The 11308-nt window shown below is 37.9% G+C and overlaps 1 protein-coding gene and 2 non-coding genes across 3 annotated transcripts; all 3 read left to right on the top strand.

Moving 5' to 3' along the window:
* The first annotated feature begins 230 nt into the window (after nucleotides 1-230).
* Nucleotides 231-304, top strand: TRNAR-UCG. The gene has a single exon. It is a non-coding gene; the product is annotated as a tRNA-Arg (tRNA).
* A 97-nt stretch (nucleotides 305-401) lies between these two features.
* TRNAS-GCU lies at nucleotides 402-483 on the top strand. Its single transcript has one exon. It is a non-coding gene; the product is annotated as a tRNA-Ser (tRNA).
* A 3992-nt stretch (nucleotides 484-4475) lies between these two features.
* Nucleotides 4476-6317, top strand: LOC122658518 (clavaminate synthase-like protein At3g21360). The gene is made up of 3 exons (XM_043853513.1): nucleotides 4476-4853; nucleotides 5603-5856; nucleotides 5969-6317. The coding sequence occupies exons 1-3, from the start codon at nucleotides 4491-4493 to the stop codon at nucleotides 6312-6314; spliced, it is 963 nt and encodes a 320-aa protein (XP_043709448.1). The 5' UTR covers nucleotides 4476-4490; the 3' UTR covers nucleotides 6315-6317.
* The last annotated feature ends 4991 nt before the right edge of the window (nucleotides 6318-11308 follow it).

The following is an 11308-nucleotide window of genomic DNA, read 5'->3' on the forward strand; positions in this document are numbered from 1 at the left end:
TCTGAGCAGGGTTGCACTTCGGATTGAGGTTGTTTCTCACTAGGTAGCAATGGAACTACCTTAGTATTGCACTGAGGTCCGCCCTCTTTTCGCAAAGAGCCGATATTTATAGATTATCTTCCATCTGATCAACAACTAAACAGAATACTTCAATTCTGTAAGGCGAATCTAACGATCTTTAGGCAATGCACTAATATGTATTTAATAAAAATGACTTCTGTAATACATAAGACCGCATAGCGCAGTGGATTAGCGCGTCTGACTTCGGATCAGAAGGTCGTGGGTTCGACTCCCACTGTGGTCGGTAAAATTTATTTTATAAATTTAATTCAAATTGTTTTTTTTTTGTATGTTTTTATTTATAAATATTTAATAAAAGAGTCATTGATGTCAAACATCAAGACACTTTGGCCGAGTGGTTAAGGCGTGTGCCTGCTAAGTACATGGGGTCTCCCCGCGAGAGTTCGAATCTCTCAGGTGTCGTTTCTGCATTAATTTCTTTTTATACTTTTTCTGCAGTGGTTTTTTTTTTTTTTTTTTGTTTTTTTATAACAAGTCTCTCAAATGAGAGATAGAAACATAATAACTTGAGGTCCCCTTGATTCTAGGCCTCTAAACGGATCGGATGTAATCGGATCCAGATATTCCTTGGTTGAATATGGATACCTCTAAACGGATTCGGATGGATTCGGATGTGGATCGAATTCAGATTTTCGACCATCCGTTTACACTTCTGCCTTGTGTAACCCGAACTTTCCTCCCCCTAGTGGATACAATTTACTATCAATCCATAGTTTTAGATCATGATTCTCTTTTCCTCATATTCTAGAACCTGTTGAATCTTCAAAAACCCTCAAGATCATTATTTACTTAATTTTTTATAATTAAGTATTCGGATTCGGATTTTTATTGGAGTATTCGGATTTTTTTTCCGGGTATCTCTAAATGAATTCGGATGCCTCTAAACGGATACGGATGCGGATCGAATTCGGATTTTCGGTTATCCATTTACAGCCCTACTTGATTCCACTTCGTAAAAGAGAGCCTAGCAAGAAGCATGTGAAAGAAATGGTTCGTGATCTTGGTGTTGGCTAGATCGGATCGGATCGGGATCGTCCAAATCCGGGCAAATATGACACTTTTGTGCCTGTATTCTTATAAAAAGGAAACTACATTTTTTATTTTTTTACTCCTGTTCATACAGTTGGATCGGACCGGTATCGGGATCGGTCTCGGCCGATATCGATTCAATCCGGCCAAATTCGGTCGATCTGATCCGATACCTCAAACCATGTGTGAAAACCTTAGTAAATACATGTATTATATATGTATAACATGCATATCTATTTGTATGAATGGAAAAGATGTTCCTTTGCGTATAATTACATTGATACAGATATATGTGAGAATTTTAATAGATTGCATATTGTACGCATATAAAACGCATTAAATGTCTTAGGCAGTGTATATGTCTGCTACATAGTAAATATATGCTCGTATTTTTACTTACAAATCACTCGTATTAACCACATACTGTATCATTGCCGTATGTATTTTATTACGCTGGATATTTGAAAAATATTATTAACATCTGGTCCATTTAATTCTCGTATGTATCCATATCCATTTTATTGTCAATTCCAAACTACTACTATAGTGAACACCAATCAATTAAAGATTTGGTGATACTAGGATGAAAGAGGGCCGGGTTGGGCCGGGTTTTTTAAAACCCTAGCCCAACCTTGAGTCCTCTTAGCTCAACCCAAGCCTAACCTGGCCCCTAGGTCGGGCTAAGATATCTCAGCCTAGGCCGAACCTTGTCGGGCTCAGCCCACTCAACCCGATCCTAATTGACCCTGATTGGGCCGGGTTGGGTCTGGTTGCCTCTGATTGACCCCTGATTTTTGCTAGGGCCTAGTTGGTCCTGATTGATCAGTCTCATATGATTAGATATTGGTTTGTTTCATACTCAATTGATTATTAGACTATTCTTTAGATTAAAAAACTTAGTCCAATCTTAAAATTTAAATACTTTTGTTCAATAGAAAATTAACGTTTTTTTTGGTAAATCGATAGATAATTAGATACTAAACAAAAATTGTAAAATATAATCAATAAATATATTGTAATATATAACCTAACATAGGGCCGGGTTGGGCTGGGCTTAGCCCAAGGCCACAACCCTGGTCCAACCTGACCCTGACCCCGGGCCTGAAAATTTCAACCCTAACCCGCCCTCGGGGTTGAAAATCCAGCCCTAGCCCTGTTCGGGCTCAGGGAGGGCCAAGGCGGACTTGGGCTGACAAGGCCAAATTTACACCCCTAGGTGATACCAACAAGTGTCCTTAGAGGGTCCTAGACCTGTTTCTATTGGTTCGATCCTTGGAACCCATCAATCCCAGAAAACTCTATACCTCCTCATATCACCTATAACATGTCTCTTAATAAATTTGAGGACTTAGTAGTTAATGCTGATTGGAATCCTGAAGCCCCTCTTCTTGCTTTTCTAATGCTTTTATTAATAATATTATAAAATCAATATTTCAGAATCTAATGATCTTTGGAGATGTTCCCTCTCTAGTATTGGATCGTTCTGCACTCAGCTCGCATCCAAGTTCATTTCTTCAACTATTTACCCCTGTCCCATGATATCCAAATGGTGGCGATTTTTATGGAAAATTTACATTCATCCGAGATTTAAAATGTTCTTTTGTCGTGTCTTACATTCAGGACTACCTGTCAGAGCTTCTATCTCGAAATGGATGCTCGTCAAGCCTACATGCGTTTTCTGTGGTTCTAGTGATGAATCAATATGGTAGCTTTTGCTATCATGTGATTGGAATAAGCGTATCTGGGCATCTGACCCTCTTGGACTGAAAACCGAGCATCTCTCTGACCCCTCATTTGCAAATCTATGTGCTTCTCTCCTTTGTTCTAATGTCCTTGATAAACAATCTTTAATTTAGTTTTATTTGATTTTTATTATTACTTGTTATTTCATCTGGAATATAAGGAATAAGGTTATTAAAGGATTGACCAAGGCTGATCCTTTGCTGGTGTTCAGAGATGTTCTAAAGTGGCTTTCTGACTTATGCATTCATCCTCCTTCCAAATCATCAATTACATCTGCACTTCCACAATGCACACACGTCTCAAATATAGTTCCTCATGTTTCTAATCCTGAGTTGCAGCTCACTGGTTTAATTTGAGCAGACATATATGATGTTGAACTTAGATTAACAAGTTAGGCTTTTTGCATTTTGCTAGCTGGCCAGGGTGTTTTAATAGCTGCAGGTAGTCTCACAACATCAGACGAAAAAAAAGTCGAACTTGATGGACTTCTGCAGGGGTACATGGAAACATGCTGTGAAGGCAAACATTAACATCAAAGAAGTGTGGTACTACAACAAAGAACTTTGCGACCTTATTCATCCTACAGACTCAATGCGTCTTCCCTGAAACTTAGTTAACCTCTATCTCAATCGTGCTAATGAAACTGCTAATTTTACTAATGTTAGTTTTAAGTGGTGTAGCAATGAACTCTTTTACCGCGGAATTACCAATATGCATGGCTCTCATGAATCTTACCAACCATGTAAATACTACTTTTTAGATAAAATATTTTTTCTTTCCATTAAAAAAAAATAAATACAAGTGTCCTTAAAGTCCAGAAGGAGTTACATAGCAAAAGGGGTGAGGAAGCAACAAACTTGGTGTGTAGTCAATGCCCATGGATTTTTTTTCTTCTTTTTATAACAAGTATCATCAGAGCCCATAGGGAATTACATAGGCTACGTTTGGTTGCAAGGGGAATTGAAGGGAAGGGAAATGAAAATTTTCAAACCTAAAAGAGAAACTTTTATAATAATTATCCGATATGATTATATAAACCATTTAAATTTCTTATCATATTTAGTAATTATATATTTTATATGTAATTTTTATTTTACTTTTTCAACTAAAAAGGAATTGGATGCAAAGTAAAGGAAAATTTAATAACCAAATATGGAATGATTTGAAGTTAGTGATATAGCCACATGGGGTAATCATTACAAAAGTTTCTTTTTTAGGTTAGAAAATTTCTCATCCTTTCCCTTTAATTTCCCTTACAATCAACCGGAGCCATGGTAAAGAAGGTGAGGAAGCAACAAACATTCTATCAAATTAATAATAATAATAAACGATCGAGTTTCCCTTCAAACATGATGAATGGAAAACCATTCACCAAGCACGAGAAAAATCATGGTTAAGTTTGGGAATTATTTTTGACTGTCGAATTAGAGCAAGACAGGTGTCAGACATTCTAAGGAAAAAATTGATGGAAATTGAAAGATTTGAAACTGTGAGGATAAAAATCCATCAAAATCCTGTAATCAATACCCATGCGTTATTTTTTCCTTTTTATATAACCCATGTGTTTTTCTCGTGTTTGGTGTCCATAGGAATTGCCTATAAAAGAGAACAACAAGAAGAGAGAGAGACAAATAGATATGGAGTTTGTAGAAGGAAAGGTAGAAGAAGAGAAGGTGTTTGGGGGTGTGGTCTTTCCAAAAACACTGAACCCTCCAAAGGGAGGAGTGAATGAGATGAGTTATGGGGTGAATGAGTTAGTGGAAATGGTGAAAGAAAAGAGAGAATGGTTGAGTGAATTACTCCAAACCCACTCTGCTATTCTCTTCAGGGGATTTAGGGTCTCCACAGCACTAGAGTTTGGAAGAGTTGTGGAAGCATTTGGGTGGGAAGATATGGAATACGTTGGCGGTGCCGTACGTACAAAGGTAGCTGAGAAGGTCTACACTGCCAACGAGGCTCCCCTTGATCAGCTCATCAACTTCCACCATGAGATGGCCCTGGTTATTTACTTTTATATCTTTTGCCTCCCTTCTTCTTCTTGTTCTTTATTTATTTATTGGAGAAAAGTTCTGTATGGAGAACAGACTTTGGATCTCCTACCCACATGGGGACAGCTGGGAACAGATCTGAACCCTCCATGGGGGTGTGAGACCCACCTCTAGGGTGCGGGATCCACTACCCATGGAGGATTCAGATCTGTCCCCACCAGTCCCCATGTGGGTAGCTGATCCGGATTCGAACATAGCCCTAGATACAGTGGGGGGCAAAATGATGGCTCTGCCCCCTATGAAAGGCGGAACTTTTGATCCGAGGCAAAATGACCACTTTGCCCCCTATGAAAGGCGGAACTCCCGACCTAGATGCCAATGCTCTCTCATTGGTTGCCGCACACGGACCCATGTGCTCCCCCTTATTTATTTTATATCTTTCAATATAAACTTCTATTTTTTATTTTTTTTAAATTTAAATAATTATTATTACCCTGGTTCAATTGCTTTTAATTTCTATCATCTTTCTATCTGAACCGGATGGTTCAATCTTTCTAGCTATTGCCGATGGGCCTCTAATTAACCAAGCCCATTTGACAAACCCAAAGTGGGTTTAAAATGACTTTGTTTCTAAAAGTTATTTCTATCTGAACTGTTTTTATGCATGCATTCAATTTCTGTTTATTTTCCTAATTTATAATAAATTTAGTTAATCAAGATTGAGTAATAAATTAGAGTATTGGTTGGTTGTATGGATGCAGATCAAGAAATTCACTACCAAGGTATTTTTCTTCTGTTCCCAACCTTCTCCGGAAGGTGGTGAGACATCAATTGTGCCTAGCTACATCATAGCTGAAAAGATGGAAGAAAAAGTACCAGAATTCATGGCCAAATTATCTGAATTGGGTTTTGTTTTCCGGATTTATATGCCCAAAGAATTTGATCCTAATATTGTCGTTAGCAGGACATGGAAATGGTTTTTCAACACTGAAGATGAAGTTGAAGCTGAAAAGAGGTATAGAAAAACTCTCTGGAATTAAAAAAAAAAGGGGGGGGGGGGGTGGTAAATTGTTAGATTCCCATATGATTTTTAGAATTGATTTTTCTTTCTTCAATTTTCTTTGTAGGGCCAAGGAAATGTTTGATTGTAGTTCAATTACCTTCAACAAGGATGGGAGTGCAGAAATTGTTTTTGGACCCATGAGCCCAATCAAGGAGTTTGGAGAAAGAAAAGTTTGGTGGTTTTCCATCTTAGGATACTCAACTAATGGGAAAGAGTTGGGCATCAGCTTTGGGGATGGAAGTGCTTTTCCAGCAGAAGCCTTTGAGGCTATCAAGCAAGTTTTGAATGAGAATTGTGCTGATCTGAAGTGGCAAAAGGGAGACATCTTATTGCTTGATAATCTGAGTGTTCAGCATGCTAGGCGTCCTGGGAAGCCACCTCGTAGCATATTATTGTCTATTTGCAAGTAAAAGAAGTGACCCCTCCTCCCCTATCGCCTGCAGCAAGTCAGGTCTTTTCTAGAATAAGTCTTGGTCCTTCGTGGGCTCCTCTTGGCGGGTTTGTTGTCGTGGCCCCTTCGTGGGTCTGTCCCTAGTGGATCTAGTGGGCTAAATTTGAACAAAATAAATAAATGAAGAAGTGACCCTTGACACCTTTTTTCCTTTCCAATTTGTAATAAGGATGTCAATGGATATTTGAAAATCCGTATTTAATCCGCATTCGTATCCGTTTAGGAGATTCGAATCCATCCGAAAACTATCAGATACGAATATGATAATCCCCTATCAGACCAATTATTATCCGATTCGTTTAGCAATCCGACGGTAATGAAATGTCAAAAATATATCTTTGTGTCTGTCTATCTGGTTAAGTTTTTTTATTTTTATTATTTTATAATTTAAGATAATGTGATTCTTTTTCTAGATTTTCTATTGGTTTATATATATTGTTTTATGCATCACATATCTATTAAAATAAATAAAAAATAAAATAAAAAAATAGAAAACATAAGAAAATCGACTAAGAAGCGTAGAAGAAAGGGTAGTTGCTGAACTTTCAAGTCTCAATCTAAACCTTGTCAACAAAACGGTAAAGATGTCAACGAATAGGATATTATCTGAATCCGTCCGAAAACTGATAGAATATTATCTGAATCCGTTTGAATATAATCGGATACGAATATGATAATGCCACTAGCCGATCGAATTCGATCCATTTACATCCTTAATTTGTAATAATGGTCTAATAAAAATAAGCCTTGAAAGTGGTTATATATGTTCTATGGATGATAGAAGTTTTATCTAGTAAAGATTTCCCTTTTTTTTTTTTCTTTCTTCTCGAACTTGGCATCGTTGGATGTCCGAGCTGGCAGTAAAAATTCCACCTATTCCTTCAGGAATTGAAACACAGTTAATGGTGCACCCTGTCCAGATCATAGAATGGTACATAGGTAATTGTAATCAAGGAAAGAAGCAGTGGATTGGCTATTCTTTTTAAATGGCAAGACCTTCTCTTGTTCTTTCTTCTAAATATCAAACACATCAACCTTGATTTGTAGGGGTGTCTACGGGCCGAGTTGGGTTAGGCTTGCCCTAAACCCTAGACCAACATTAGGAGCCTTAACCTAAATTCAAGCCTAGCTGGACCCTGCCAGGGCCAACTCAGCCCGACCCTAGCATGGTTTTCTCAAGCCCGGCCCATTGAGTTGTAGAACTAACAAAGCTCAATAACAACCCACTTAACAAAGCCTAGGATATTAAAGTTTTTTTTTTTTTTTCCGAAGAGGATGCTTCGCGACTCAAACCCTTGACCAATTGGACACAATGGAGGAACCTTGACCGGTGCACCAAGGCCCGCTCTATAAGTGTTATTTAAATATATATTATATAATACAAGGTCGAGGCCTCAACCTAGGCCCGGCCAGGCCCTGCCAGGGTCAGGAAAACATTAAACCCAGCCCTGTCCAGGCTCAGGGCGGGTTCGGCTGGCCGGGTTTTTTTGACAACCCTATTGATTTGAATCAGGCAGTTTTGAACATGTAGTGGTGATGCCAATGGTCTGGTCTTCTCTACTCTCAAAGATATTTCTGCGCTAAATATATCAAGGCAGGGGAAAGGGCAATGGTGAGTATTGTGAGCCTGCCAGCTACAATGGAAAGAACGAAACAGGGAGGTGGAATCGAAGCTGGAGAGGAAGAGGGAGAGGATAAGGGAATTGTTAGTGCCATCTCACTGGGGCAAAAGAGTGAGGTTACAAAATCTTTTTGCAACCTTCTTGGTTATAAATAGACACACCCTCACACCCATAATTAAAAAAACCTCTTGCAAACAATTTACAAAGCATACCACTAGCACTAAAATTTTGTCCAATCACGAACAAATATTTCCTCTCTTGGTATTCATCCTATACAGGAAATAGATTCTTTTTTTATTTCTGATAAAAAAAAATGGATTCCTTGTCATGCATCTCTTTTATCTACTAAAAATTCCAGAAATCTAGAGTAATGATATATAGTATGTCGGTGTCAACCATTAATAAACTAAAATCCATAATTCCCAACTGCATTGACAAGTACCTCCAGGTATATAACTCAGGTATATAAGAACCAATTCTAAATTGCCATTGAGAATCATATTCTTTAACAACGGACAAGTAAACCATTCAAGATTCTCATATGATCTAGTGTTGGAAAGAAATTGAGAATATTGGTGTACGGGCATGCATAGAAGGATCATCGCCAATGCAAGCAAGCCATCTAAAACTAAGTTCAATGTTGAATAGTGAGTAGTGTATGCGGGTAAGTTTCTTTACAAACTCCGATTTTGAGCATTCTCAGGCTGACGTCTAAGGGAAAATCATCACCGACCTAAGGAAAGACACAACCGATGTCAAAAAATCCTTATCCAACGTAGACAAAAGAAAAAATAAATTCAAGTCTGGTTCAGAGCAAAAAGAAATTTCAAAGATCGAAGTATATTGTTGCATTATTTCACCAAGTTTACCAAATGAGGATCAGAATGGGACCAAACGTACTGCACATAACAAATTATTGTAAAAGTGAAACAATCTTAAAGAAATTGTGAAGAAAAAAAAAGAGAGTTTAATGTTGATTTACTGGTGTGATGACTCACCTTTTGATGGTTGAAAGAAATCTGGAACAGGTCCATGGTCTTTACTTCTGACTCATTAATTCCTCCTACCAAATACCAATTACTAAAATCCAGTTATTATTGAAAAACCTTGAGACATGAGGTGCAATTTTGTGAGTGTGGAAGATTGACATCCTGTATGACTGTGTTTCAGAATGTCTTAACCTATCATCAACAATTTGGTATGGAGTTATCCAACATTTTTATATGGCTAATTGAGATTTATTCTTATATAAATATATATGTTATTTCCTTTAAGAGTTCATTGCCTTCTTCTACTTCTTCCCATATATGAGCGATACATGAGTCACCCAGAAGATGGTAATAAGTGAAAATGGCGGCGGAAGCGCAATGATACAATATCTATTATAAAAATTTAATGAAGTAAGGATCTTAATGAACACATATGATATCGATAATGAATAGGGTCTATAGGTTACTTAAAACACACAAGTAACGCACTCCTCCAAATGACCAAAACCTTTTGCTTAAGGTCACGATCTCCGTCTACGCCACTCCCAATGACTAAAACCCTTTGCTTAAAGAGGAAGATGAGACTTTTTTTTTTTTCTTTCTTCAACTCTCTTTTAATTGTGGTGTGCAACTTATAAGTGTTTGAGTCATAGCCTCTCTTTTATAGAGAAGTTAGTATGAAGTTTACAATCTAATGGAGTAAAATGTGCCATGTGGTGTGATCATAAAGGATGAAGTTTAAACTATCCTTAATTGTACATAATGATGACACTAAAAAAAGCTTAATTTGAAAACCCCAATTTTATTCCATGGTTATTAAGTCTGTTGCGATATTGATAGTGTTGGGGGCGGGGCAGGGGGAGGGGGAAGTGTAATGAAAATATCTACAAGGGCAATTATTATCACTCCCCTACACTTAGCTTATATTTACTAAAACTCCCCTATCTTAAACTTATTTTTTGATATTCCTCTCCTTTTAAACTTTTACATCTCCTACTCGTCTCATTTTTTTAAATACCTAGATTGCCCTTCCTTTTCACCTGGTAACCTGCTAATTTATTCGTTCTTAGTGATCGAGTGGCTCACAAGTTGAAAATATCTACCAGGGACAATTACTATCACTCCCCTGCACTTAGCCTATATTTACTAAAACTCCCCTACCTTAAACTTATTTTCTGATATTCCTCTCCTTTTAAACTTTTACATCTCCTACTCCTCGCATTTTTTTAAATACCTAAATTGCCCTTCCTTTTCACCTAGTAACCTGCTAATTTATTTATCCGTTCTTAGTGATTGAGTGGCTCACAAGTTGCTTTTACCAAATCAAGAAAGAACCAACCGGTTAACACTTCTGTTTCTCTATTTCTTTGTTTTTTGTTCTTGAGAACAACAAAAAAAGTAGAAATTAGATTGTTAACACCGGTTCAATTTTTTATTTCTGGGAATGAACCGGGACAAAAAAATAGCTGAGAAATTATAACGAAGCTCCAAATTGAAACTTCTCTATTCCAAAAATAAAACAAAAAAAAAGGGGGGTGGGGGTGCTCGACCTATCTCCACAATTCTCTTCTTGGCAAAGACTCCATCGCTACCACCACCTCCATTGCCACCACCTCCACAACAACAATTGGAAGTTCTCCACTCGTACTCTTGTCGAGTGAAGCCCATCGCTCGCGAAGGTTAAGTTTCCCCCCCAGCTTGCATTTTCAGTGTGAGATTTCCAACTTCGTTAAGTTACTGGGGTTGATGACATAGGAACGAGATAAGTGGTTCGGCACGAAGTGAGCTTGGCTGCCTCAAGTGGCAGATCTCCCACTGATCGACAAACGGAATTGCACTCGGTCTGCACCTCCACTGCCGACGCCACCACCACCGCCTGCACCGTCACCACAACCTCCTCCTCCACCACAATCTCCACTTCCACACCTCCTCCTCCTCCCCACCACCACCACTACCTTCACCGCCACCTTCTCCTTCACCAACATTGTCATTGCCACCACCACCACCATTGTTGCCACCACTGCCTCTGCACAACACCATCTCCATCAAATTTTTGGGTATTCAATGGCATTTTGAAATTTTATCACAGTTCCAAAAACAAAATTTATTACGCATAACAAACATGTTTCTTTATTTTTTTTTTTACCTAAAAATAGAACTTACTATGCATTATCGAACACATTTTTTGTCAAGAAAATTGGCACAGTAATATAAATAAAAGATCCATGCATGCTATTTTACAAACTTGGGTTGACAGAGCTCCATAACCTCTATTTGATTTTAATAAACTTAAAATTTAAATATGGTCGAGTAGCATTCATGGCATAGTATCATTCTATCAA

Source organism: Telopea speciosissima, chromosome 4 (genome assembly GCF_018873765.1).
Source record: "Telopea speciosissima isolate NSW1024214 ecotype Mountain lineage chromosome 4, Tspe_v1, whole genome shotgun sequence".
Lineage (NCBI taxonomy): Eukaryota > Viridiplantae > Streptophyta > Magnoliopsida > Proteales > Proteaceae > Telopea > Telopea speciosissima.